Source organism: Podarcis vaucheri (assembly GCF_965113315.1).
Source record: "Podarcis vaucheri genome assembly, chromosome: 2".
Lineage (NCBI taxonomy): Eukaryota > Metazoa > Chordata > Lepidosauria > Squamata > Lacertidae > Podarcis > Podarcis vaucheri.
Genome location: NC_138760.1, coordinates 73,814,884 through 73,839,002, shown reverse-complemented (window position 1 = coordinate 73,839,002; position 24,119 = coordinate 73,814,884). Strand labels below are relative to the sequence as shown.

The window sequence follows — 24,119 nt, the reverse complement described above, 5'->3', positions numbered from 1 at the left end:
ACCTCTCTGGTTTTGTTCAAGCTAGCATTCTTGGAAGACACCATCAAAGTGATTGCTTTCTACCGGTTCCTTTTCAGATGCTCAAGACTGGAGATCTCCACACTATCCGTCCCTTCTCAGTCTCCTCTTTTCCACTATACCTTATCAGCAGCTTAAGTTCAGGTCTTTGACATCAGCAGCACCGTGGCCTGCAGGCAAGCTTCACTCAGACTTTTCTAGCTCTGTCCCCTTGGGGGTGGGGGTGGAGGCAGTGGCACAGGAATGTCTGCCCTGAACCAAGAGCCCCGTAAGATGCCTAAGTATTTCTGCCTCCATAGAGTCAGAATTTCGACAGCTGACCAGTTTCCATCCGTACCAGGTAACAACACAACAGTCTGTGTCGAATTTGTGTCAGTCCAGGAAGTACAGTCAGGATATGAAAGACCAGCTGGACAGAATAAGAGGAACATGGAAGAGCTGCACAGGAACAGCTCCCAGGTGGAGGATCCAGTGGAGGATCTGGACGTGCACATGTTACACCTGATTCCAGCCACTTTCTGCACACCATGCATAGTCTTATACACCTTATACACCTTTTTCACTGTCCCCTGTAAACTAAAAAGTCCCACATGTCCTCAGAGGGGAGTTAGTTCCTCCAGTTTGGATATGCTAGGGCATCTCAATCAATCAGTCAATTTATTGTGCATAGCCAAAGGCCTTTACAATGTACTGCAGAGGGCAAGACAAGGTTTTCCTCTGAAATTGCATGACATACTCTATAAAAAAATTACAGCATAAAAAGTTCACAGTATGAAATTTTAAAATTAGAGAGCATTAACATATTCAGAAAGGAGCTTCTTAGCTGCCAGAGCAAATTTGGCTTCCAGGTGTGTAATCTGTAGATCTTTATCAGCTATATGAGCTAGGTGCTTGACTGTCACCTCCTGGGGGGAATTGGCCTGAGAGGCAGTCAAGAACAAGTGATAATTCCCCCCCCCCTCTGGGCATTGAATATAAGGGGCAAAGGAGCAGGTAATGTAGGACATCCTCAACCTTTTTGCATCCATAAATGCACCCATATGGGGAATTCCCAGGTATCTCCCCTCTAAATATGCTGAGGGCATCTGTTGGAACCTTAGTTCAACAAACACCCTACGCAGCTGTGGGAAAGTCTGTGTCTCAAGGCAATGGTGCCTTAAGTGGTGGATCTTGATTTGGGGGTACCAACTAGAATAATGGGCAGCCATAATGTGCTCTATCTTGGTTGGTTGGTGTACTGATCAAAGATCCAATTTCTTAGGTCATGGGGACTGAGGGAAGGGCATCTCAGAAAGGATCCTTTCCAGGAGGTGTGGCTGTTTAAACAGAGATGTCCACGCTCATCTTATGACGGCATGCATGGTGTGGGTTGCCAAATTAAAGGAAAGCAGCAGCCTTGTTTTTCTCCCTGAGAATCCTGTGCATTTTGAATATCTGAAGTCACTGGTTCATGGACTTCTTGGGAATCAAAGAAGCGTAGCTAGCCGCTTGGTCGTGATGCACGCCACGTAGCCTCCAAGGAGTCTGTCCACCGCTTCCCCCTTAGCTGTAGGACGGCTGAGGTGGAGATGGTGGGCTGATGCAAGCCTCACACTATCTCAGGCAGTGCGGAGCCTGCAGGCACCGGAGCCACCGCGTCACTCCCAGGAGAGATGTGTGGCTTGGGTGCACTGCATGACCCATGAGAAGTGCCGCGTCCTAGTGTTCCCACCCCCCCAACCCCTAGCTACGCATCTGGGTATTTCAGCCTCCTAGCAGAGGATGGTTGTCACAGGAGAAAAGCGCTGCGTGAATGCACCCTAGAGACATCCAGCTCCCTCATTCTTTCCTTCCTTGGTAAATTCTTTATCATTATACTCATTCTTTGTGGTGAAGTCTCAAGTAATCAAAACGTTCAAAATCTGAACAGAGTACTGCAGCTGTGGTCTAACCAGTGCTGAGCAGAACGGAACAATCTTATAGGAGGATTATATCCGTGGGGCCAGAAGCAATAATAATAATAAAAAAACAGCCTCAGAGTGGAGAGTACAAGGAATTATAGCAAGGATCTAATGGGATCAAGCTAGCGTTCAAGATGTTTTAGTCCTGGCTAGTGCCTGTGATGTTTGTACAAAGGGGAAATAGGCACATCTTTTTTGCACGTCTGGATATTTCAACTTGAGCTAGTCTCTCTCTGTGTAATGTTCACCTTGAATCATCACCACACCAGTTGTAATTGCATTTATATCCCACTTTTCCTCCAAGGAGTTCAAGGTAGCATACAAGTTTCTCCTCCTCTCCATTTCTGTATGTTGTAGGTTTCACAGCGGCTCCATTCATACTTGTGGGGCTGCGTTCCCAGACTAGCACTGTCAGTTATGTTGTGGGGTGCCTCAGGCCACTATTTTGACTCCAATGCTATTTAACATATACAGTATAAGAAGCTGTTGGGAGCAGCCATTAGGAGATCTGGGGTGTAATGTCACCTATGACACTCAGCTCTATTTCTCAGAGTCAGTAGAGGTTATGCATGACATGAGCTGTTTTCTGGGTACAGCGGTGGGATGGATGTGGTGAAGGGAAGCTGAATCCTGGTAAGGCTAAATGCTTGTGGCTGGGTGGTTCATAGATCTGGAATTTGGGAAGACTGTTCAGGATGCGGTTACGCTCCCTCTGAAAGCGGGTGTCTGAGGGTGCTTCTGGAACTATCACTGTCACTAGAGGAACAAGTAATCTCGGTAGCTGCAAGGGTCTATTACTAGCTTCAGTTGGTGTCAAAACTCTCCTCTTACCTGGACAGGAGTAGCCTAGCTGCTGTGGTTCGTGAACTAGAACTTCCCATGTGGGTTACTGTCACATGCTGTACATGGGATTGCCCTTAAGACTGGTTCTGAAACTGCAGCTAGTGCAGAATGCAGCAGCAACGGTCCTGTGTGTTGTACCTGGCTGTACTTGCATGTTATACTGTGGTGGCTGCCTGTCAGCTCCTGAGCCAATATTCAGAGGAGGCCCTGTTAGCGGTACCGCATTTTACAATATGTTGCTTGGCGACGACACAGAAACAGGCCTTCCTGTAGTGGTGCCCACTCTCTGGAACACGCCCCTCACTCCCACTTTACAGGAGGCACCCACAGAGAACACACTTGTTTACTCAGGCTTTCCCAGACTAGGTTATTGGCCCATTTTACATATAGGCTTGTATCGAATGCTGGCCCTACTCAGAGTAGACGTGCTGAAGTTATCATACATGAGAAATTTAATGTCATTAATTTCAGTAGGTCTACTTGGATCAGATGAGAATAGAAGGCGACTCATTGTGCATCTCCCTGATTGCTGTTGATTTTATGTATATTTCAATACTTGTTTGATTTGATATGCTTTTAACATGTTAATGCTGGAATTTTATTTTGTAAACCATTTCAGGAAGTGGTCTGCCATCGAGCTTAATAAGCAAATATATATATGAAAGATGCAGGCCCCCCCCCCACTGCTTTATGTCTCCGAACTGGCTTCTGTTTCATCCTTGATATACAGAGTAATTTCAAATGGGCATACTTTCAAACTAGTTAATTGGTACAAATGTCCCTATGGCATTTCCCCTATTCTACAACAGTTCAGTTGTTAGAGCAAGAACCTCTCAACCTCAGGGTTGTGAGTTCCAACCCCACGTTGGGCAAAAAGATTCATGCATTGCAGGGGCTTGGACAAGATGGTCCTTGTGGTCCCTTCCAACTCTATGGCAACTCTTTGAGACGGCAAAGAAGGCTGTGGAGAGTGGATGTGTTTCCATGCTCCATTTCAAGTTTCAAATGCAATATTACGGGGGCGGGGGGGAATGCAATATTACGAGGATGTTATGTGGGATGGCTGCAGGAGCAAACATATGTAGGAGGAGAGGTATATACACACGCGTTTCAATAAATAAAATAAACAAGAAGTTCATGACTGGGGGTTGGCTCGTATGCTCTAACAACAGAAGAAGAACTGAATATCAGACCAACTGCTTGCTACTGAGACATCGTAAGACAGGGCTGCCTAATGGAAACCTGCAAGTGGGACATGGGCACAAGAGCCTTCTCCCTACTTGCTCTTTCCAGCAACTGGGATTCAGAGACATGCAGTCTTTGACAGTGGAGACAGAACATAGCTATCCTGGCTAGTAGCCATTGGCAAACTTATGCTCCATGGATTTGTCTAATTCTCTTTTAAAGCCATCCACGTTGGTGGTCATCACTATGTCCTGTGGCGGCAAATCCTACAGCTTAATGCACCCAAGAGGAGGTCATCACTTTTGTTGGGATACTACAAGAAGAGTTGGAGAAGTGAGCACCACACGGACATAGAGACCCATCTCTAAGTTCTTCACTGTCAAGTGCTGTCCACTTTTCAAAGCTTGACCTTGGCAAGCATTTTTCATGGTCCAAATTCATCTTAACAATCCAATAGGTCCTTCACAGGACCTATTTTCTAAAACCTGGTCAGTTCGGTGAAGTCCTGGGAAACTGGGCCCTTCTAGGCGTTCCCAAAGGCCACGCAAAGCTTGCAGGAGGCCTCCCTCCTGAGTGTTTAACAGGCGATGGGCAAGTAAGGCTGGGTGTTTGCTGAGGGGCAGTGGGAGGGGAGTGTCTTAAGCTGGATGGAATTTGTTTGATTCCGACAGCTCAGTGTAAACAACCAGGGAGGGGGACATGGGGGGGATGGGTAGGGAAAGCACACTACTTTAACATCTCTCTCCCTGATCTGTATTTATCTATACCCCATTGGGATGAACATGAGGGGACAGAGTGTGTGAGGGAATGCAGGGCCTAGTGGATAATCCCAGGGTTCAGCTGGTTCTACAGCAAAAAAATAAATAAATCAATGGACCTCCCAAATATCTATGTGGGGCGGGGAAGATAGATAAGATAAAAGGCTTATAGTGAGTCAGACCATTGGTCCACCAACTCCCTACTGTCTTATCTCTCTGAGGTTTCAGGCAGGAATCCTTCACAACTTTACCAAGGTTGGACCTGGGGCCTTTTGCACACAAGGCATCAGCTCCGCCACTGAATCAGTCATTCCCAGCAAAGTTGAGCCAGTTTAGGAAGCTAGCATGCCACTCCCAAATGGGAACAGAAGCCTTCATAGGTATCTGGGATGAGCCACATACATGTTAGATGTAACTAAGTTGGAGGGATATTTTTTTTAAAGCAGCCTCAAGAGATGGAGGAGTACAGGGGAAAGCTACTCATAGAATCATAGAACTAAAGAGCTGGAAGGGACTCTGGGGGTCGTATAGTCCAACCCCTGCAATGCAGGAATCTCAACTAAAGCATCTGTGTACAGTATTATTCAACCTCTGCTTAACATGATTCTGCACCGAATGCTGTCTCTGGATCTCTTTCCCCCACCCCACCCACCATGAGTTACTGGAAACAGTTTTAGGAATATAGAAAGCCGCCTCTCACAAGGTCAGTGGTCCATCTAGCTCAGCAATGTTCACACTGACTGGCAGTGGCTCTCTAGGGTTTCAGACCCGGCGCATTCCCCGCCCTTCCTGGAGATGTCAGGGATTAAACCTGGGAGCTGCTGTGTATGCAGAAGGTCCCAGGTTTAATCTCCACTGAGATGCAGCCATTCCCCAGACAACTAACACCCTTCAGAATGTAAGGGGAAAAGCCCTGCTGGATCAAGTCAAATGCCTGCTTCACCCAGCATCCTGTTCTCACAGCAGCCAGCCAGATGCCCATGTGTTAAAGTCTGCAAGCAGGACCTGGGCACCACGGCACTCGCCCCACTTGTGATCCCAGCAGCTGGTATTCAGAGGCAGTCTGCCACCAACAGTGGAGGTGGAACAAAGGCATTGTGGCCAGTTGCCATTGATAGCTTTTATTCTCCATGAATTTGTCTACTCCTCTTTTTAAGTCAAGTTGGTGGCCACCGCTACTTCTTATGGGAGCAAAATTACGTGCAGCTGTTAAGCAACCTTCCCTTTCATCCCCGCTCTCAAAATGGCAAGTTTCTGAAGCTGCTTTTAAGTCAATACTGTATATAATTTGCCCCTCTTGCTCTCCCCTTTGCATTATAGTCTGTTGTGAGTCCCTTCATCAGCCCATTCTATCCAATGGAGCAAATTGGTCCATCATGGCTCCCCCAAAAGTATAAAGCAGGATAGTATGCACTAAGAAGAGTTAGTGAGCCAGATCCCCACATCATGGGTGTGTTTTAAAACCCAGATTCCCCCCCTTTTTTTTGAGGATAAAGATGTGGTTTCTCTTAACACTCCTTTCTTCCACTGTTCCAAATGTGGGTATCAGTTACAGTATTATTAAATCTTCCTGATTTAATGTGAGGGAGGTGTTGCTCTTTAGTTCAGCACTTACTACAATAAACATGTTTTCTTTTCTTTTTAAAATTCAGCTTAACAGAGCGAGGCTTCTGCTCCGACTTTTTTCCAGCACTCGCTTGATGGGACAGTAGCACTCAGTCCCAGAGAGACTCTGCTACTGTTTTCCTGTTGGCAAAGGTTGGGAAACAGTCAGAAAGTGGTAAGAAGCAGGTTCCCCTCTGTTCGTCCAAAGTTTCCCATCTGCTGATCCTTGTTGAACATAAGTGTTTAACGAGCACTTTGTTCCTGTTGCCAAGCAGCAGATTGAAAGACGATGTTATTTTCATGCACCATGATGTCATCATGGTGCAATACTGGCGTTGCAAACTCTTGTGATATTAGCACACGTCTAGAGTAATTTAATGTTTCTGTCTTTCCTGGTTAGACAAGCTGAACACAAATCAAAGGAGCAGAAGCTCAAAGCCAAAAGCAGCATCACCCTAGTCATTAATTCCCAGTTCTGAATGTGAAAGGTTTTCAACCAGTTTCCCCAAAAGGTTGGGATTGTTCATGCCATGTACATTTTCTGGGGCTGGAACTCTTTTCTTTTTTTTTTTTAATAAAATTTTTATTGGTTTTACAAAAGTTTTTATAACAAACAAACATAAAAGAAAAACAGACAAACAAACAAATATAATTTCAAAATGTCCTTTCATAAACTTCTTTCCTCGGACTTCCCCATACCTCCCCTTTCTGCATCCTCATGTCCAAGTTTTATAGCAACATATAAATGTTTTTTCCCATCCTAATTCATCATAGTCCTTTCTTAATCTAATCTTATATTACTGCAACCCTTTCTCTCTGTAGAATCTCGACATTCTAAACTTCATCAAGTTTATAATAGTTCTTAAGATAAATCTTAAATTTCTTCCAGTCTTCTTCCGCAGTCTCCTTTCCCTGGTCACGAATTCTGCTCGTCATTTCCGCCAATGTCATATAGTCAATCACTTTCATCTGCCATTCTTCCAAGGTGGGTAAATCTTGTGTCTTCCAATACTTTGCGATCAGTATTCTTGCTGCTGTTGTTGCATACATGAAAAAAGTTCTATCCTTTTTTGACACCAGTTGGCCGACAATGCCCAAGAGAAAGGCCTCTGGTTTCTTAAGGAAGGTATATTTAAATACCTTTTTCATTTCATTATATATCATCTCCCAGAAAACCTTAATCTTCGGGCATGTCCACCAAAGATGATAAAAAGTACCCTCAGTTTCCTTACATTTCCAACATTTGTTATCAGGCAAATGGTAAATTTTTGCTAGCTTAACTGGGGTCATGTACCACCTATAGACCATTTTCATCACATTTTCCTTTAAAGCACTACATGCCGTAAATTTAATACCAGTGTTCCACAACCTTTCCCAGTCAGCAGACATAATATTATGACCAATGTCCTGTGCCCACTTAATCATAACTGATTTAACTGTTTCGTCCTGTGTATTCCATTTCAACAGCAAGTTATACATTCTTGACAAATTCTTAATATTGGGTTCTAACAATTCTGTCTCAAGTTTTGATTTTTCCACCTGGAAGCCAATTTTCCTGTCTTGTTTAAAAACCTCCATTATTTGATAGTAGTGGAGCCAATCTTGTACTTTGGGTTTTAATTTTTCATGGCTCTTTAATTTCAGTTTCTCTCCATCCTGTTCTAAGATCTCACAATACTTTGGCCATCCGACCTCCATATTAACTTTCTTGTGGGCCTTAGCCTCTAAGGGTGACAACCATCTAGGGGTTTTTGTTTTCCCCTTTTCTGTCCCACAGATGCTGCTGGGCTACAAAGAGAACTGGGTCCAGTCCAGCTGCAGGACAACAAACACCATCCTCGGTTGCTTCTCCCCCGCTCCTTTTTAAAATAAAAAATAAAATCATTGCTTCACTTTCTTTCGGGCCACGCAGAGAGCAGCAGATGTGGCCATCATCGCCCTAAGCCAGCACTCTGACCTCAGCAGAGCAAAGGGCAGGCAGCTGCTGTGACAAGTGGACGGGATGGGGGTGGGGGGTGGGGATAGTGGGAGGCACTTCAAAGCCCTAAGTTGTTGGCGATCTTCAGAGGCGAGTAGGGCCAAGAGGAGGACAGGCTGCTCAGGGAGGGTCTGGCTCTGCATCCTCTTCTGGGGATTGTGCTCTCAAGCTGCGGCATAAGGGGAAAGGGTTTAGAAAGAGCCTGGCCTGTACTCTGCCCTTATCCCTGCCAGCCAGCATCCATTCAGAGCAACCCAGATCCCTTTGCAACACAACAGCAGCAGCCTTCATGTGCTCAAGAGCTTCCCAAGGCACCTTTGTCCATCAGGGATCCCTGAGAGAAGACCCTCCTTTCCACAAAAATCTTATGGCAAAAGGCAGCCCATACATCAAGCCATGTGAACAGAGAATGAAACGCCACAGAATAAGAGCGAGGGGGGGGGAGAGAGAGAGAGAAAGTCAGTCCTGACCAGGTCAAACCACAATGCCTTTGGAACTGAAACTACACTAGGCTACACCCCTTGGCAAGAGATAATCCAAGGAGCTTTGTTAAACATTAATCAAGACCTGCACATCTAAGCACAACCCCGTTCATTGAGTCTAATGGGTGCACTGGCAGCTCTCAGTCTCTTTGCTCTGAAGCAGGCTTTTAGAAAACAGTAGGCCTGCTCTGGAAGGGTTGGTTTGATGATCACAGCTGGACTGAGGCTCTGCATTTAAAAGGATGTCATGGGGAAGGAGGGGACACTGTTTATCAGGCCAGGAAAGAAAATAATAGGTTTAAACAGCAGGAATGTAGATTTAGCGAGGGGGGACCTCACTAAATAAGGCAGGTTAAGCTGCAGAAAGCTAAGGCAGGTTTAACTGCAGAAAAAGCTACCTAAATGGTGGTTGTGGGATGTCTTTTCTCAGGTCTCGAGAAAATGCTGGACTCGCACTGACATTGGCATTTTACTTAAGAAACAGAGCCAAGCGAGATGACCACTGTAATTGGGCTTGACATCATTAAAGACATCACATGGAGGCTTTCAACTACACCATCCTGAGGCATCAGTTTTCAGAATTAAAATAAAATAGATGCAGCCCGTGTCCTGGTCTCTTGAACGTGTGGCTCTGGATCAAATGACTTACTGGGATAGCTCCCAGCTTTTCACAATTGATCCTAAAGTCACCTTTTAGTCGAAAGTCACCTTTTACCAATGCTGTCATTGTGTGATGGAAAGCTGATTTTTACATGCACATATGTACATTATAGTCAGAAGAGCTGGTGCATTCATCGGATGGCCAAAGTATTGTGAGATTTTAGAACAGGATGGAGAGAAACTGAAATTAAAGAGCCATGAAAAACTAAAACCCAAAGTACAAGATTGGCTCCACTATTATCAAATAATGGAGGTTTTTAAACAAGACAGGAAAATTGGCTTCCAGGTGGAAAAATCAAAACTCGAGACAGAACTGCTAGAACCCAATACTAAGAATTTGTCAAGAATGTATAACTTGCTGTTGAAATGGAACACACAAGATGAAATAGTTAAATCAGCTATGATTAAGTGGGCACAGGACATTGGTCATAATATTATGTCTGCTGACTGGGAAAGGTTGTGGAACACCGGAATTAAATTTACGGCATGTAGTGCCTTAAAGGAAAATGTGATGAAAATGGTATACAGGTGGTACATGACCCCAGTTAAGCTAGCAAAAATTTACCATTTGCCTGACAATAAATGCTGGAAATGTAAGGAAACTGAAGGTACTTTTTATCATCTTTGGTGGACATGCCCGAAGATTAAGGTCTTCTGGGAGATGATATATAATGAAATGAAAAAGGTATTTAAATATACCTTTTTTAAGAAACCAGAGGCCTTTCTCTTGGGCATTGTCGGCCAATTGGTGCAAAAAAAGGATAGAACATTCTTTATGTACGCAACAACAGCAGCAAGAATATTGATCGCAAAGTATTGGAAGACACAAGATCTACCCACCGTGGAAGAATGGCAGATGAAAGTGATTGACTATATGACATTGGCGGAAATGACGAGCAGAATTCGAGACCAGGGAAAGGAGACTGCGGAAGAAGATTGGAAGAAATTCAAGATTTATCTTAAGGACTACTATAAACTTGATGAAGCTTAGAATGTCGAGATTCTATAGAGAGAAAGGGTTGCAGTAACATAAGATTAGAATAAGAAAGGACTATGATGAATTAGAGTTGGAAAAAACATTTATAAGTTGCTATAAAATTTGGACATGAGGATGCAGAAAGGGGAGGTATGGGGAAGTCCGAGGAAAGAAGTTTATGAAATGACATTATGAAATTATATTTGTTTGTTTGTTTGTTTTCTTTTTTGTGTTTGTCTGTTATAAAAACTTTTGTAAAACTAATAAAAAATATTATAAAAAAAAAAAGAAGAGCTGGTGCATTCAAGTTACAGAAGCAGGAAAAAATGCTTGAAGACTACAATCCTTTGTGAACACTTAAGTGGGAGAAAGGCCTGCTTTGGAGTACATGTTCACTGGATCAAGTGGTGCATGCCACTTGTGAAAATGACTTCAGAGTATACTAGGTGGCAAATTTGGCTCTCTGGTTCCAAGAGCAGTGTTACTCATACCTTGAATATGCTGGAGACTTCCACCTGACTCCTACAAAATGCAATCCTGGTTGACACCAGTGGAAGGAAATTTAAACCAGTGGCAGATCGAGCACTTTGCCAGCTACCTGAGCAATGGCAATTTGGCTAGGCATTTCAGCTTATTGAATCCCTGGGCAAAGCTGCTTTGCACCAGGTGTGATTACAGCCCAACTGACATGAGCTGAAGATGACAAGCCTTTCTTTTAGGTAAGCAATGACCCTCTATTCATTACAGAGAGAGCACTCCCTGGCACCAGAGGGTGGTTTAGCCTGCCTGCGGATGTAGCCATGCACTTCTGGATTACAGCAGCTGCTGGGTATGAATGTTATCTGTGCCCCTGGAGACAGCATTGCATCCTGTGATTTGCAAACTGCACAGTTCGCAGAGAGGCATCCGCAGCCAAGCCGTTATGTTCAAACAGATAATTGGGGCCTTTACACGAAGGCTCCCAGTGCAACCGCCAACTCAGGAGAGGAAATTAAGGGAGCACAGCTATTTGCTGGGGAAAGCCAAAACACAAGCCAGCATCTTTTCCATTGCAATTGCCGGCTCAGTCACCCTGTGGCTGGCTCCGACTCTGCCTAGAGGAGGATCAGAGAGTCTTCCTTCTCCTTCGGGAAGCTGCCAGCAGCCCTTGTCTCTCTCCCATCCTGGATCCAAGTGGCTCTCAGCAGGCGAGCCCCTCCTTCTTCCCCCTATCCAATTATAACCAGCTTTCTAATCATTTGTTTGGAGCTGAAGCCAGGCGCCTGTGGCTGAGCTCAGGGGTGGGAGAGAAAGGGGGGCACGCGAGGAGGGGAATGGGGGGGTGGTGCTTTCCCCCATCTCTTCTTTTTCCTGGATTGCTGCTGCTGTTGCCCGCAGAGTGGCTGAGTTTTCTCTTGCCTGTTCCTGCATGGCCTATGCCTGCCCTTGGATGGGTACTGCCACTCTGGCTGGGGAGGAGCAAAGGGTCTGCTCTTTGGGAGTGGGAGACGAAGGCTGCTTGTGGCCCTGGAGTCTTTCCTTGGACCAGCCAGCTCTGGCTACTGCTCACTACCCTTAGGGCCTCACCCCAGTGGGACATGTGGGCTCCCAGCCCAGCTGCTTCCACCCTTACTAATTTTTCACTCTGTGATGGAGAGCCTGTTCTAAGGATTGCTGCTGGCCTCTCACCCTGGCTTTACAGCCAGCTAATGGGCCATAGTCAGAAGCAGTGGGTGATTTTAGACTTTTTTAAATGAAAAAAATAAATGCCTCCAATTTAATAAACACCCATGCTGGTGGGGGTGGTGTAAAATAGGAATGGAAGTCCATATTCCCCACACTGTTTGTCCATGTGACTATTAGGGCTTGTTATTCCCCTTCCTGAGCTGCATAGCCCATCGTGGAGGATACAGTCACTGTAAAAAGCAGACTTAAAAAGAACATCATGACTTTGCAGGGTTGCCAGCTTTTTTATTGGCCTCTGCTCCTGTACCATTAACAGCAGCTTGCCCTGCAAACATTAGCAGGAGGTCATGCTTAGCTCTTCACATTTCTGCAGATCAAACTGCTGCTAGAGTACAGGAGCTGTCTAGGCAAATTATGCATCTGATCAGTTGGCAACCTTAACTGCAAGAAATCTTTTGGGGATGGAAACCAGTCTTCTATATATTGTTAGTAGTAATGAATCCATAAAGAAGTAAAGCAAACTTTCCAGGTGGGGGAAGACTCTTCAAAAGGGTGTGAGACACCACTGGCTTTAGTATGTGTGAACGAAGACTTGCTGTGCCTAATAATGTGGGTGGGTGGAACAAGCTCATAATGTGACTGATACTGAGCTACTGTATGAATGCCATGGGAAAGAGTGTGCAGATCCCATTCCCTGCAGTTCCTGAACTGCCACTTGACTTGCCAACCCCTGGCATATAGGGTTGCCAATTTTTTTGACTGGTCCCTGATCTTGTGACATTAACGGCTGCTTGATCTGCAGACATTAGCAGATTATCATCTTCAACTTTGTCTGCTAGTTTTTGGCAACCCCACCAGCATACTCCCTTTTGGTATAGTGCCAACAGAGTCCCTCTTAATGCCATTTCCTCAGCTCTGCAATGGGTTCTCCCTCAGCTTAGGCATCCCATCTGTCGACAGCACACTGCGTTGCCGAGAACCTCTGCCTCCAGGCCACCCAGCGAGGGTCTAGCAAAGCAAAGGGCCTAGCTCTAGATGCTGCAGGCTCAGGGCTTGGATGTGGTCTCTTCCTCTCTCCTCCCCTGCAAGAGGGGCCAGGGCTGGGGCATTGCTCCTGATTTATAGTACATAACTGCAGTCAAACAAAAAGCCCTTCATGGCAGCGCGGCAAGCTTGCTGCCTCCCTGGTTTCAGCACATACCAGCATCACCACATCCCTCTGACCACAACCCCCTTCCCGTGCACCCCCTGCCGTGTCCCACAGCTCAGCACAACAGGGAATTGTGCACTGAGACCCTCCATCTACTCTCCGCCCTCCCCAGATGCAAACAGCTAACCCCACCTCGCAAACAAAATACTCACTGCCGCTACACAAGCTCCATATCCCACCCAAACATCAGCCCTCAAATACCAAGCACTCTCCTCTGACTATCCAAACACTTTCTAGGTTGTCAGACCTGCTACTTCCCAAGATGCAGCCAATCCTGCACTACAGCCTCACATTTCCTCCTTGAAATACAAACACAAATCTCATATCCTGATCTATCATTCCCTCTCCCCCCCGCCCACCTAAATAACGTTATGGTCCAGCACAAATTCTATGCACCTCTGTCCCCAAACATCTCATAAGTACCTCTGCTCACACACATATTCTTTTCAGTGAGAACTCTCTCGCTGCCATAAAAAACAAACAAACATAAACAAATAAATATTTTCAGATCTGAAAATGCAGAGCCAGGGGGATCATAACTTTATTGGGACTAAGGCTGCAGTTCTATTCCCACTTGTCCTGGTAACTCAATGGAACTTTCTTCTGAGTAGACAAGTACAGAGTTGCCGTAAATAATGTTGACAATACAAGTAAACTTTAAAATAACACAGAATCCTTTGTTTAGCAGGATTTCAAGGAAAAGAAAAAGTTACAAATGAATTTTTATGTGAAAGGATTGTGCTTGGCTTTGCAGGCCAAGGTGAGATCTCTTGTGGGTTCCATAGACCTTAAGTGTCCTGAAATCCAGTACATGATCAATATTTTATTTCCAAAATGAAAATTGCTGGGGCTTAAACCTACCTTGACACCGCTCCTTTGACCTTGGATGTATGGAGGGCAAAGTACTCTGCACAGGCTCAAAGACACTCCTCATAACTACTTCACAGGCTCAAGGACTGATAGGTTCTTCCTTTTCTCTACTAGTTAAAGGTACACCCAATCAGAAATGTGCCCACAAACTGCTTTAGTCACCCTGTTGTTTTACTGGGAAAAGTACAGGGCAAGTGTGACCGTGTACTCTTTGACAATAGCTCGTGAAACCATCAGGCATGCTATTTTTCTGCATAGGTTGTTTGGACTGGACACACAGTCCTACCTGCAAGCCAAATTCTAGAACGTGATGCTAGGTGGTTGCTGTTTGGCTCTGTAGCATCCCACAGGGTTCCATCTTGTCTCCCATGTTTTACAACATCTACATGACAATGCTGAATGAGGTCATCTGGAAATTTGGAATCAGGTACCATGGAGTATGTAGCTGATACCTATTTCTCTTTTACATCTGATTTAAGTGAGGCAGTGGAAGCGCTAAATCAGCATCAGGCATCAGTAATGGGACTGGATGTGGCCTAATAAACTGGCAGAGAGAGCATTATGGGCCATTGTCTCAGAGAATATGCATTCTGGACAGTGTTTGACACATGAGTGTTTGATCAGTGTTTGACAAATCCAGCTGGGTCACTGGAAGCTCATGTGCCTTTCATGGGATGGAATGCCTTCCACCATCTAAAGCTGGTACAGTCCATCCCAGATAGAGAAAACTTAGGCAAGTTAAGCCATGTGCTGCAAACCTCCAGATCAGACTACTGTAATGTGTTGCAAATGCCTTCTTTCCTCCCTAGCTAGAGCTCAAGGTAGATAGTTCTCCATCCTCTTAATTTATATCTGCAACAACCCTGTTGGGTTGAGATCCTGCGACTGGCCTAAGGTCACCCAGTGAACTTCATGACTAGATGGGGATTTGAACCTTGTCTCCCAGATCCTAGTGTGACACCAGGGGTGCCAACCTGAATAAAATATTGGGGGCGGGGAAGCAAGCCCCACTCCACATAAGTGTTCACATGCCACACTGCATGCACACCATTTGAATGGCAATGCCTATAAACTGGGGGGCAACCCCCCAAATATTTTTTGGGGGGACGCGAAGGGACCTCGACTGCTAGGACTTGGCTCCTATGTGTGACTCTCTTAATTACTACTCCTTTTAAGCCTCTTGAAGACGGTATGTTTATTTCTCTCTTTCCCCCCCCCAAACGCTGCTGTTGTACCTGCTGTTTTCACTTCCGACATCGTTTCTTTCTCGGCTTTATTGATTTCATTCGCGATTGCTGCCTGTGGGCCGCCGCTCTGGAAATGCTTGCATTGACTGGAGGCCGACGGGGAGGAAATAAATCTGCAAAATAAATACCTCAGTCAACGAACCATGCCGGCGCGCCTGCCTGCCTGCTCGCTCGCACATCCCGCCCACGCCTCCTCCTTCCCCCTCCAGGCGCCCGGTCCCCGCGCGAAGGACGAGCCCTTGCTTCCCCTCCGTCCCCTCCTCGAAGGCCTCGGCCGGCAGCCGCGCGGGATTCCCCGCGCTAGGGACGCGCTTGGGCCGCGCAGGCGGGAGGCGGGCTGGCAGCGTCTGGCCGAGGCCTAGCTGAGGATGCTGAAACGCTTGTGTCACTAACCGCGAGAGACACGGCGTCTCCGGCACCGGAGGAGTCGCAGCCAGGCGCCTTGTCGTGCGGGATGGGGGTCGCTCGGAGGGGACTGGCTTCGCCTGCCACACATATGGGGAGGAGGAGGAGGAAGGCCCAGTGCGGGAAAAGCGGGGCGCCAAAGCGGAGAGATTTGGCGTGGGGGCTCTTGATGAAACCCAGACCGACGGTTCTGAAGGACAAAGTTGGGGGTGTTGCGGGTAGGTGGGTAAGGCAGATCGGGGCCCTTGCCCACCACCACTCTATTAGGGCTCCGTGTGCATCGCGCAGCGGAATCCTGTGCTCAGTGAGGCTTTTCTTTCTAGGAAGTGTGCTTAGGGTTGCAGCTTCTGCAGTGATTGATCTTCTTGAGGGCGGGAGTGGGAGCGCATTAGGATTTCCACTCGCTCACAGTGGCGTAGCGTGGGTTGTCAGCACCCGGGGCAAGGCAAGTAATTTGCGCCCCCTAACCCCCAGATGTTGCGCCCGGTGCGGCCGGCCCCCCCTGCACCCCCCACGCTACGCCACTGCTCGCTCAGCTCTTCCCTCCCGCTCCAATCCCCAGAAAACAGCTGCAGGCAGAAGTTCAACATATGGTGCAACTCCAGCTTGGGACAACTACACATGACCATTTCCCCCCTGCTTCAGTTTTCGGATGGGGGTGGGTCAGGGAAGGCTGAGTGAGAGGTATCTGACACTGCATGCTTGCAGGGTGAATTGTCACCCCAAAGTAATACAGGGTCCTGGATCTGATCCTCCTCAGGTTAAGCTGTGCTTTTTCTTTGGCAAAGACATTCCAACTCCAAGGGTGTAACTGCAGCTAGGGATTCCTGCAGGCTTCACCTGCAACTACTTTCTGGTACCTTTCCTTGTGAAGCTATTCCGAAAGGGGTGCCTTTGAACATATGATGAGTGCTTCCCTACCACCACTGGGTTCAAAGGGTGCCTTTGAACATGTGATGAGTGCTTCCCTACCACCACTGCTTAAACACAGCCAGCCGGTCCCACATCTGAGATGAAACACTCTCAAGGATGACTTTCTCAGTCTTACCAAGTTACGCCTGTATTGGCTGCCTGCCCATGGTGTTCTGGTTGGGTGCTGGCATAAAAGAGCACAGGGTTTAGCTGTGCATGCCAAAGAGAGCTTGGCAGTGGTGTGTTAAAAGCGCCAGTGTATGGTGGCAGTTACAGACCTGGCTTAACCACATTAGAATTCTCTTTAAACAAAAAACAAAAAAAAAAAAACCCTGGAATTGTTAAAGTAATGAATTTAACTGGATTTTTTCTTTTTAAAAAATCAGTACAGAATAAGGATATGGTCATTATTCCACTTTAACTAAAACATAATTATAAGAACATGACCATGTACATATATGAGTATCGTAAGTTAGATGTGGTTTTATGCTGGTGTTTCTGTATGTATGCATATATCTCTATATAAATGCTCCTGTGTATCATCACGAAAAGGAAGTGTTTTGTGTGCAGTTGCGTGTGTTTGTTCAAGTGTACACATACAGGGTAGGTAAGCACAGCACCCTCTGTGGGGGTGTATAGATGTGTGGTGGTGGCCTAAGTTAGCTTGTATTTGATGGAACGGCAGAGGGGTGTGTGTGTGTGTTTTATTCAGATCAGTATGCAAGGGGAAGGCAGCCTGGAACAGAGTACTGTGTGTGGGGAGGGGGCTAACCACTCAGCCCTGCCCCTGTACAGTAGTGCCTGCCCCCAGCTATGAAAGCCCCCGTGTCTGGCTGCCAAAGTAGCGAGCCTGCCTGGTGCCAACAATATTTCTCTTGGCCAGTGGCCGGGCTTGAGGGAACACAGAGCCCTTGTAGTAGACTCACTCCGGCTGCCTGTGTCCCTGAATCCCACCGGGGTTGCACCTGTAGGTGGAACAGCGGCACTAGAGGGCTCTTTCCTTCTGGAAGTTTCTCTTGGCCTCTTCTGAAACCCATTGTTTTTAGGTGCAGGCTCTCTTTTTTGGTACCCAAGTCAGCCTCCTCATCCCCCATCACCTCATGCCTTTTCATACAGCATGACATAGGGCAGCCACAGCCCTCTGCGTCCCAGAGAAGAGACAGCTAGCTCAAACCCCCTGTTGGAGTGGCCAGCACTTTTTCCTGGCAGAGCTCCTGCCTCTAGGCCCGGGGGGACCACCTTGGTGTGCCCTCCAGATGTTTTGGAGTACAACTCCCACCATCCTTGGCTATTGACCATACTGGCTGGGGCTGATGGAGGTGCAGTCCACAACAGAAGAGGAAAGGGTGCAGGGAGGGAGGAGGAAACAGCTATCCCTGCTCTAGCTATATTTGGAAGTTGTTTGCTTCTGTATTGAATGATGGGGATGGAGAGGAAGAATGTATTTATTAATTTATTACATTTGTATACCACCCTTTATTCGCAGATCTCAGGGCAGTTCACAACATAAAAATACAATATAAAAGCAAAAAATCCTTTACAAAAACAAGGACAAAGCACACAAACAAACCAGTAACCCCTCCCCCTCCCTTCCAACAAACACATTTAAAAGGGGTATAAGATGCCTGGTTGAAGAGGAATGTTTTCACCCAGCACCCAGAGATAAATAATGAAGGCACCAGGTGAACCTCTCTGAGGAGAGCATTCTAGAAATTGGGAGCCACTACAGAAAAGGCCTGTTCTTGTGTTGCCGCCCTCTGGACCTCTTGTGAAGGGGACACATGAAAAAGGATCTCATATGACAATCTCAGGGTCTGGGTAGATTCATATGGAGAGGTGGTCCATGCGGTATTGCTATCCTGAGCCAAATGGGGCCATGCTGAGTAGCCCCTGCTGTGCATGCCTTCCCAAAGTCTGCATGTCTGACGTAAATGGAGGAGGCTCTTGTGCATATAATTGTATGCAAGAAGGCTTCATATTCCAGGGAGGACTTTGAGTGTACACATGCGAAGGGTCCCTGCTTTAGTAGACATTCTTCTTTGGTGACCACTCATAGCCAAGTAAGATTGTCTTCCATGAATATGGTCTTAGCAGTGTGTCCGTAAAAGATTGTGGATGCCAATTCTGGATCCGCACATCCTTCCACAGTGGGGAGACATTAGCACAGTACACACAGGTCTGGGGGACAGGACCGCTTGGCGTGGCCGCACTCCTTGCTCCTGTCTTGTTCAGAATGATAACGCCCCAATAGGGCTTTTATAGCAGCTGCATGACAAGCTGAAACCCAGCAGGTGATGCTTTGCATCTCCCAACTGAATTTCTGTTTACAGAAGAGTCCTACTAGGAAATAAACAAAAAACAGTTGGCAACCATATATGCTGTTCTTCTGGGAACCCAAAATGTTTCTCCACATCCTGTCCTTGAACATTTCCATACTTTCTGTCGCTTTGTTCCTTTGGGTTGCTGTAAAAAGTCAAGCCGTTCCTAGAAGCGGCTGTATTTCCATGCATGGTGGTCAACAGGGCTGCCAACTCCCCCCGCCCCTGTGGCAGGCTTCTTGCGCCATGACGGAAACCCCTGGATATTTTTAATACTGACAGTGCTCCCAGTGACTCCACCTGCACAATTTGAAAGGCTGAAGCTCAGGGGTAGGACATCTGGTTAGTAGGCTGAAAGTCCCAGGTCTCTAGGTTGGATTGGGAATGTTCCCTTGTCTGAAACCCTGGAGAGCGCCTGCCAGTCAGTGTCAACAGTACTGAGCAAGATGGACCATGGTCTGACCTGGAACAAAGCAGCTTCCTAGGTAGGCCCTGCTCTGGGTCCCACCACTGACTGAGATACCATGGCTGGACATTCAAAAGAAGGACCTTCTTGGTGACTGCACCCGTCTTCGTGAACTCTTCACCTCCAAGTATCCATTTGGTTCCTTTCTTATCGGCCAGTTTGGAAGATACATTACTATTTGAACATTCTTTTGACATGTATGGAAGTTGATGGTTGGATTAATTTTATTCTGATTATTTTTACCCCAGCTATCAGGGCCAAGATCTTGGGTTATGCTTGATTTTGCTCCTCCTGCTGCAGAATTGTGATTTCTTAAAATTATTTTTGTTTTTTGCTGATTGGTATTTTTTATATGTAAGTGTCTTGAAAATGTTTTTGTGAGAGGGAAAGAAATATATAGAACATGTTAGTTTGATTCACTGTTAGTAGTCTCGAGAATTCATAGACAAGGTGAAAGTCCAATATGGTGGAGTGGTTAGCGTGTCAGCCCAGGAATGTACTCAGCCATAAAGCTAATTGGGTGACCCTGGACCACTCACTCAGCCTAAACTAGCTCACAGGGTTGTTGTAAGGGTAAGAGTGGAGGGCAGTGGGGGAAGAATCATGCACAGTGCTTTGAAATCCATGGGATGGACATGTAAGTAAATAAAGAAGCGAGCAAGCTGCTCCTTCAAAAACTGTGTGATAGATATTCAACAGCTCAATCTCTTCCTGGTTTGGAGATGCAATGATGGGGAGAGCTTCACCTGTTGAAATCTACAACCACGTGATTGTTCGCTTCATCCTGAGTCTTTTTCACCCAAAAGCAGTTGAATGTGGGTGCAGTCAGTGTGGGCTGAGTTGCAAACTATGATGCAGTCACCCCACTCATTCAGATCTGTTCAAATCATTTCCCCATCAAGCTGGTCTGCACACGTGAACCGGATCTATTCCTTCCAGTTTTCGTGTTGACATTTCCAAGCTGAGGAGGAAGACAAGGTGAACAAAAATTTAGCTATAAATCTGGATCCAGAGTTTGCACCCACTGTTTGAACTGTTCTGCCACAGGGACTGAGGCCAATAAAATTCGGAGTCTGGTCATGCGTCATGAAAAAGGAAAATGAGGGAAATAGATCTGGCATATCCCAGATCCCCTACAGAGATTAGCTGTCCCTACCCACTCGAGCAATCAGGAATGACGCAAAGGACAACTTAATAGAATCAGGACTACGATCTTTTCTTGGGTCTGCACCCGAGAGATGCCCCTTTGTCTGCTGGGGGCTGTGTGCCTTTGGCTGCCCATCTGTGGGACCCCTGCCCCATCTGTTATGGCTGAGGAGACACATTTGCTCCTGGGATGGCCTGGTCCCCCTGGTGGATCCTTCATGGACCCAGCTCCTTATGATCCAGGCAGGGCCCAGCTCGGGCTGCACGGGTGCCTGTAATTAAAGGCTCTAATCACAACCAGGCGCCCTCCCCTGCACACACATCTGCACGCAATTTAATGCTGGCGACGATGAAGCCACAAGGGACAGGAGTGTTTCTGGCACACTGTCCCGTCTGCAGCCCCCGCCTCTCTTTGGGCCCCAGCTTTGTCTGCCAAGAGGGGATAGTGTGGTGGGAGGGCTTGCTGCCATCTCACAGGAGCAGCAGCGGTTGTCAGACAATGAGCCAGAGAGCCCACTCTCCCTGCTGGGGAAGCTTCACAAGGCCGCCTGGGTCCTGGGTGCAGCATGTTTCCTTTCCTTTCTTCTTCCTCAGGAAATTGGCAATAATCTATTCCTGCAGGCCTGAGGAAGGGGAAGGAAGCCAGGATGGGGACCTGGACCAGATTTTATCTGCAGGGAATTTATTGGTTGGCTCAAATTGTTGACTTTGCGAGCTGGGTTTGTCATTTGTAAAGGCGAAGATCCTATTGCTTCGCAAACTAAGCTAACGAGCAGCGTGCCCCTCCCATCTTTTGATTGAGTACTGTAAAACTTTACATTTTTATGGAGCATTTAATGCAAAATACTCTACAAGGTTCACTCTCATGACTCCGCCTCTGACAAAGGTCATCAATATTCCCATTGTGCAGATGAGATGGGAGAAACAAAGGCAGAGAGACAATGACTTGCTCAGACTTGCCTAATGAATTGTGAAATGAGGGAAGAATTGAACCCAGCACTTGTCCCGCCTGGTCCAGGTTCCTACCCATCAGAGTCCACTTGTGCGCTGAAATCTATCTGGCTGTGGACTCCCGCCTAGTGCAACCTGCCTTCCTGCTGCACCCCACAAACCCAGGCCAAAGTAGTGTGGGGTTTTTGCCCCTCTCACAGAGCAAGGCTAGTCATGTTTACTCGGCAGTAAATCCAGCTGTGTTCAGGGACATACCTATGATTACAGCTATAGTCAGTTTTGATATCATATTCAGAGGGAGAGGGAGAGAGAGAGAGAGAGTATTGCATTGTCCTCCACAAAGGAAGCCGTATTTCACCACTGGTCCCAGAGATAATCCTAGGGTCAGTGTCATCAGAAACGGCCCTCCTCTCTTTGATGGATTTAGCTGTCAATAGTCAAAGAGAGTAATTTTCCAGAAGCCACTTCTTCCAAGACGCTTCCCGTACAATATCAGGATCAGCCCCGACCCATCTCCCCCCACACTTTCCCCTCTATTCTTTCCCCACCCACCCCAACCTCCTGACCCATCTCACCCATCTCCAGGTCCAGGCCCCATTAAGCACAAAGGCGCCTCTCCCTATCCAGGCCTGACAAGTGTGTGAATTCCCTGCCCAGACGACCAGCTGAGGGAGTGGGGAGGGGGCTCTAATCCATGACGAATGGCTGCCCCAAGGTACTGAAAAGCTCCGGGGATGGAGGTTGCTGTCTGCTCCCCAAACAAAGCTGGGCGCGGGGAGAGTTGAGGGGGCGGGAGGGGCTCTCTCTCCATCTCCTGCTCATTGAGATGTCAAGCTGAAAAGCCCCCATTGTTCACCCGTCGCTCTCACCGGAGATGGGACCAACATGCCTTGCAACTCAATTTAGCACTGGGGTGAGAGGGGGTGAGAGTGGGAGAACCTATCTCCCCCCCCCCCGGCCCTGCAACCATATATACACGAAGCAAATAGTCTCCCATGGGTCCCAGGCCTGACTTAGGTATTCCTGCATTGCTGAAAGGAGCTTAGCTCCCACAGAAGTGTTAATCCTGCATTTGTGGGATACCCACGAATTGGAGCACGGAATCTGCTATCACAGTGTGCAAGCCTGGCTGCTTGCTGGAAACCAGTTAGCACAGAAGGCTGCAAGCCTTTCAACTTGGGCAACTCACTGGGCACGTATCTCTCATGCCAGTGTTAAAGGGATATTCGTTGGCTGGTAGTTCATATCTGAGCAGGTACTTTGAGGCTGTCAAGCATCTGGTACCAAAAAGAATTGGAACCCTGACTCCCATATCAACCAGCTAATGTTCTCTCTCTCTCTCTTTTTTTTTAAAAAAAGTTTATTTTCCAGTTTTCACAAGATTACAAATACACACTACAAACACATATTTCAAATACAATTACATATTTGACTTTCCTCTGACCTCCTTTTGTGGGGACTTTTCTACTTTAGATTTTTAACACTGCATATTCCACTTTATTCCAAGTTATTCTTCCTTTTGTCTTGGTAATATTTTTAACTGCTTGTTTTAAATTAATCCTACTAATGAACTTATTTGTATGCCAGAACATTCAGATGTTCTACAATTTCCCCCCATTCTTTCATATTCCTCCCCCTCTTGGTTTCTTATTACACCTGTCAGTTTTGCCATTTTGGCATAATCTTTCAATTTAATCAGCTGATCTTCCTTGGTTGGTATAGCATCTTCTTTCCACCTCTGGGCAAACACGATTATGGCTGTTGTTGTGGCATACAATTCACAATTTTTTAAGGTCCTTCGGAATCTCTATGTTCACAATTCCTAAAAGAAAAGCTTCTGGTTGTTGTAAACATTTTCTTCAATTCATTATAAATCATTTCCCATAAGGTTTTTGTTCTTTTACAGGACCACCATATATGAGAGAAAGTGCCTTCCTTTTCTTTACACTTCCAGCATAAATTGTTTTTTATTTGTACATTTTCGCAAGTCTCCTAGGAAATAGACGCGGGTGGCGCTGTGGGTAAAACCTCAGTGCGTCGGACTTGCCAATCGTATGGTTGCCGGTTTGAATCCCTGTGGCGGGGTGAGCTCCCGTCGTTCGGTCCCAGCTCCTGCCCTCCTAGCAGTTCGAAAGCACCTCTAAGTGCAAGTAGATAAATAGGTACCACTTTATAGCGGGAAGGTAAACAACGTTTCCGTGCGCTGCGCTGGTGCTGGTTCGCCAGAGCAGCTTTGTCACGCTGGCCACGTGACCCGGAAGTGTCTTCGGACAGCGCTGGCTCCCGGCCTCTTAAGCGAGATGAGCACGCAACCCCAGAGTCGGTCACAACTGGCCCGTACGGGCAGGGGTACCTTTACCTTTACACATCATTTTCATATAGTTTTCTTTCAGTGTGCAACATGCTGTGAATTTTAAATTGATATTCTACAACTTCTCCCACACAACCATTTCAATATTATAACCAAAGCTGATGTTCTCCTTC

The 24,119-nt window shown here is 46.7% G+C and overlaps 1 protein-coding gene across 3 annotated transcripts in view; it reads right to left on the bottom strand.

The window, feature by feature from the left end:
* The window catches only part of FGFR4 (fibroblast growth factor receptor 4), a 49,570-nt gene extending 33,637 nt beyond the window's left edge, over positions 1-15,933 (bottom strand). The window contains exons 1-2 of one of the 3 annotated variants that reach the window (XM_082213152.1): positions 15,831-15,933; positions 15,426-15,550 (exon numbers count right to left, since the gene is read on the bottom strand). In XM_082213152.1, coding sequence (XP_082069278.1) covers positions 15,426-15,447 — 22 coding nt within the window. In that variant the 5' untranslated portion in view covers positions 15,448-15,550; positions 15,831-15,933. The other 2 variants (XM_082213151.1, XM_082213148.1) reach the window with 2 other exon arrangements.
* Between the last annotated feature and the right edge of the window lie 8,186 nt (positions 15,934-24,119).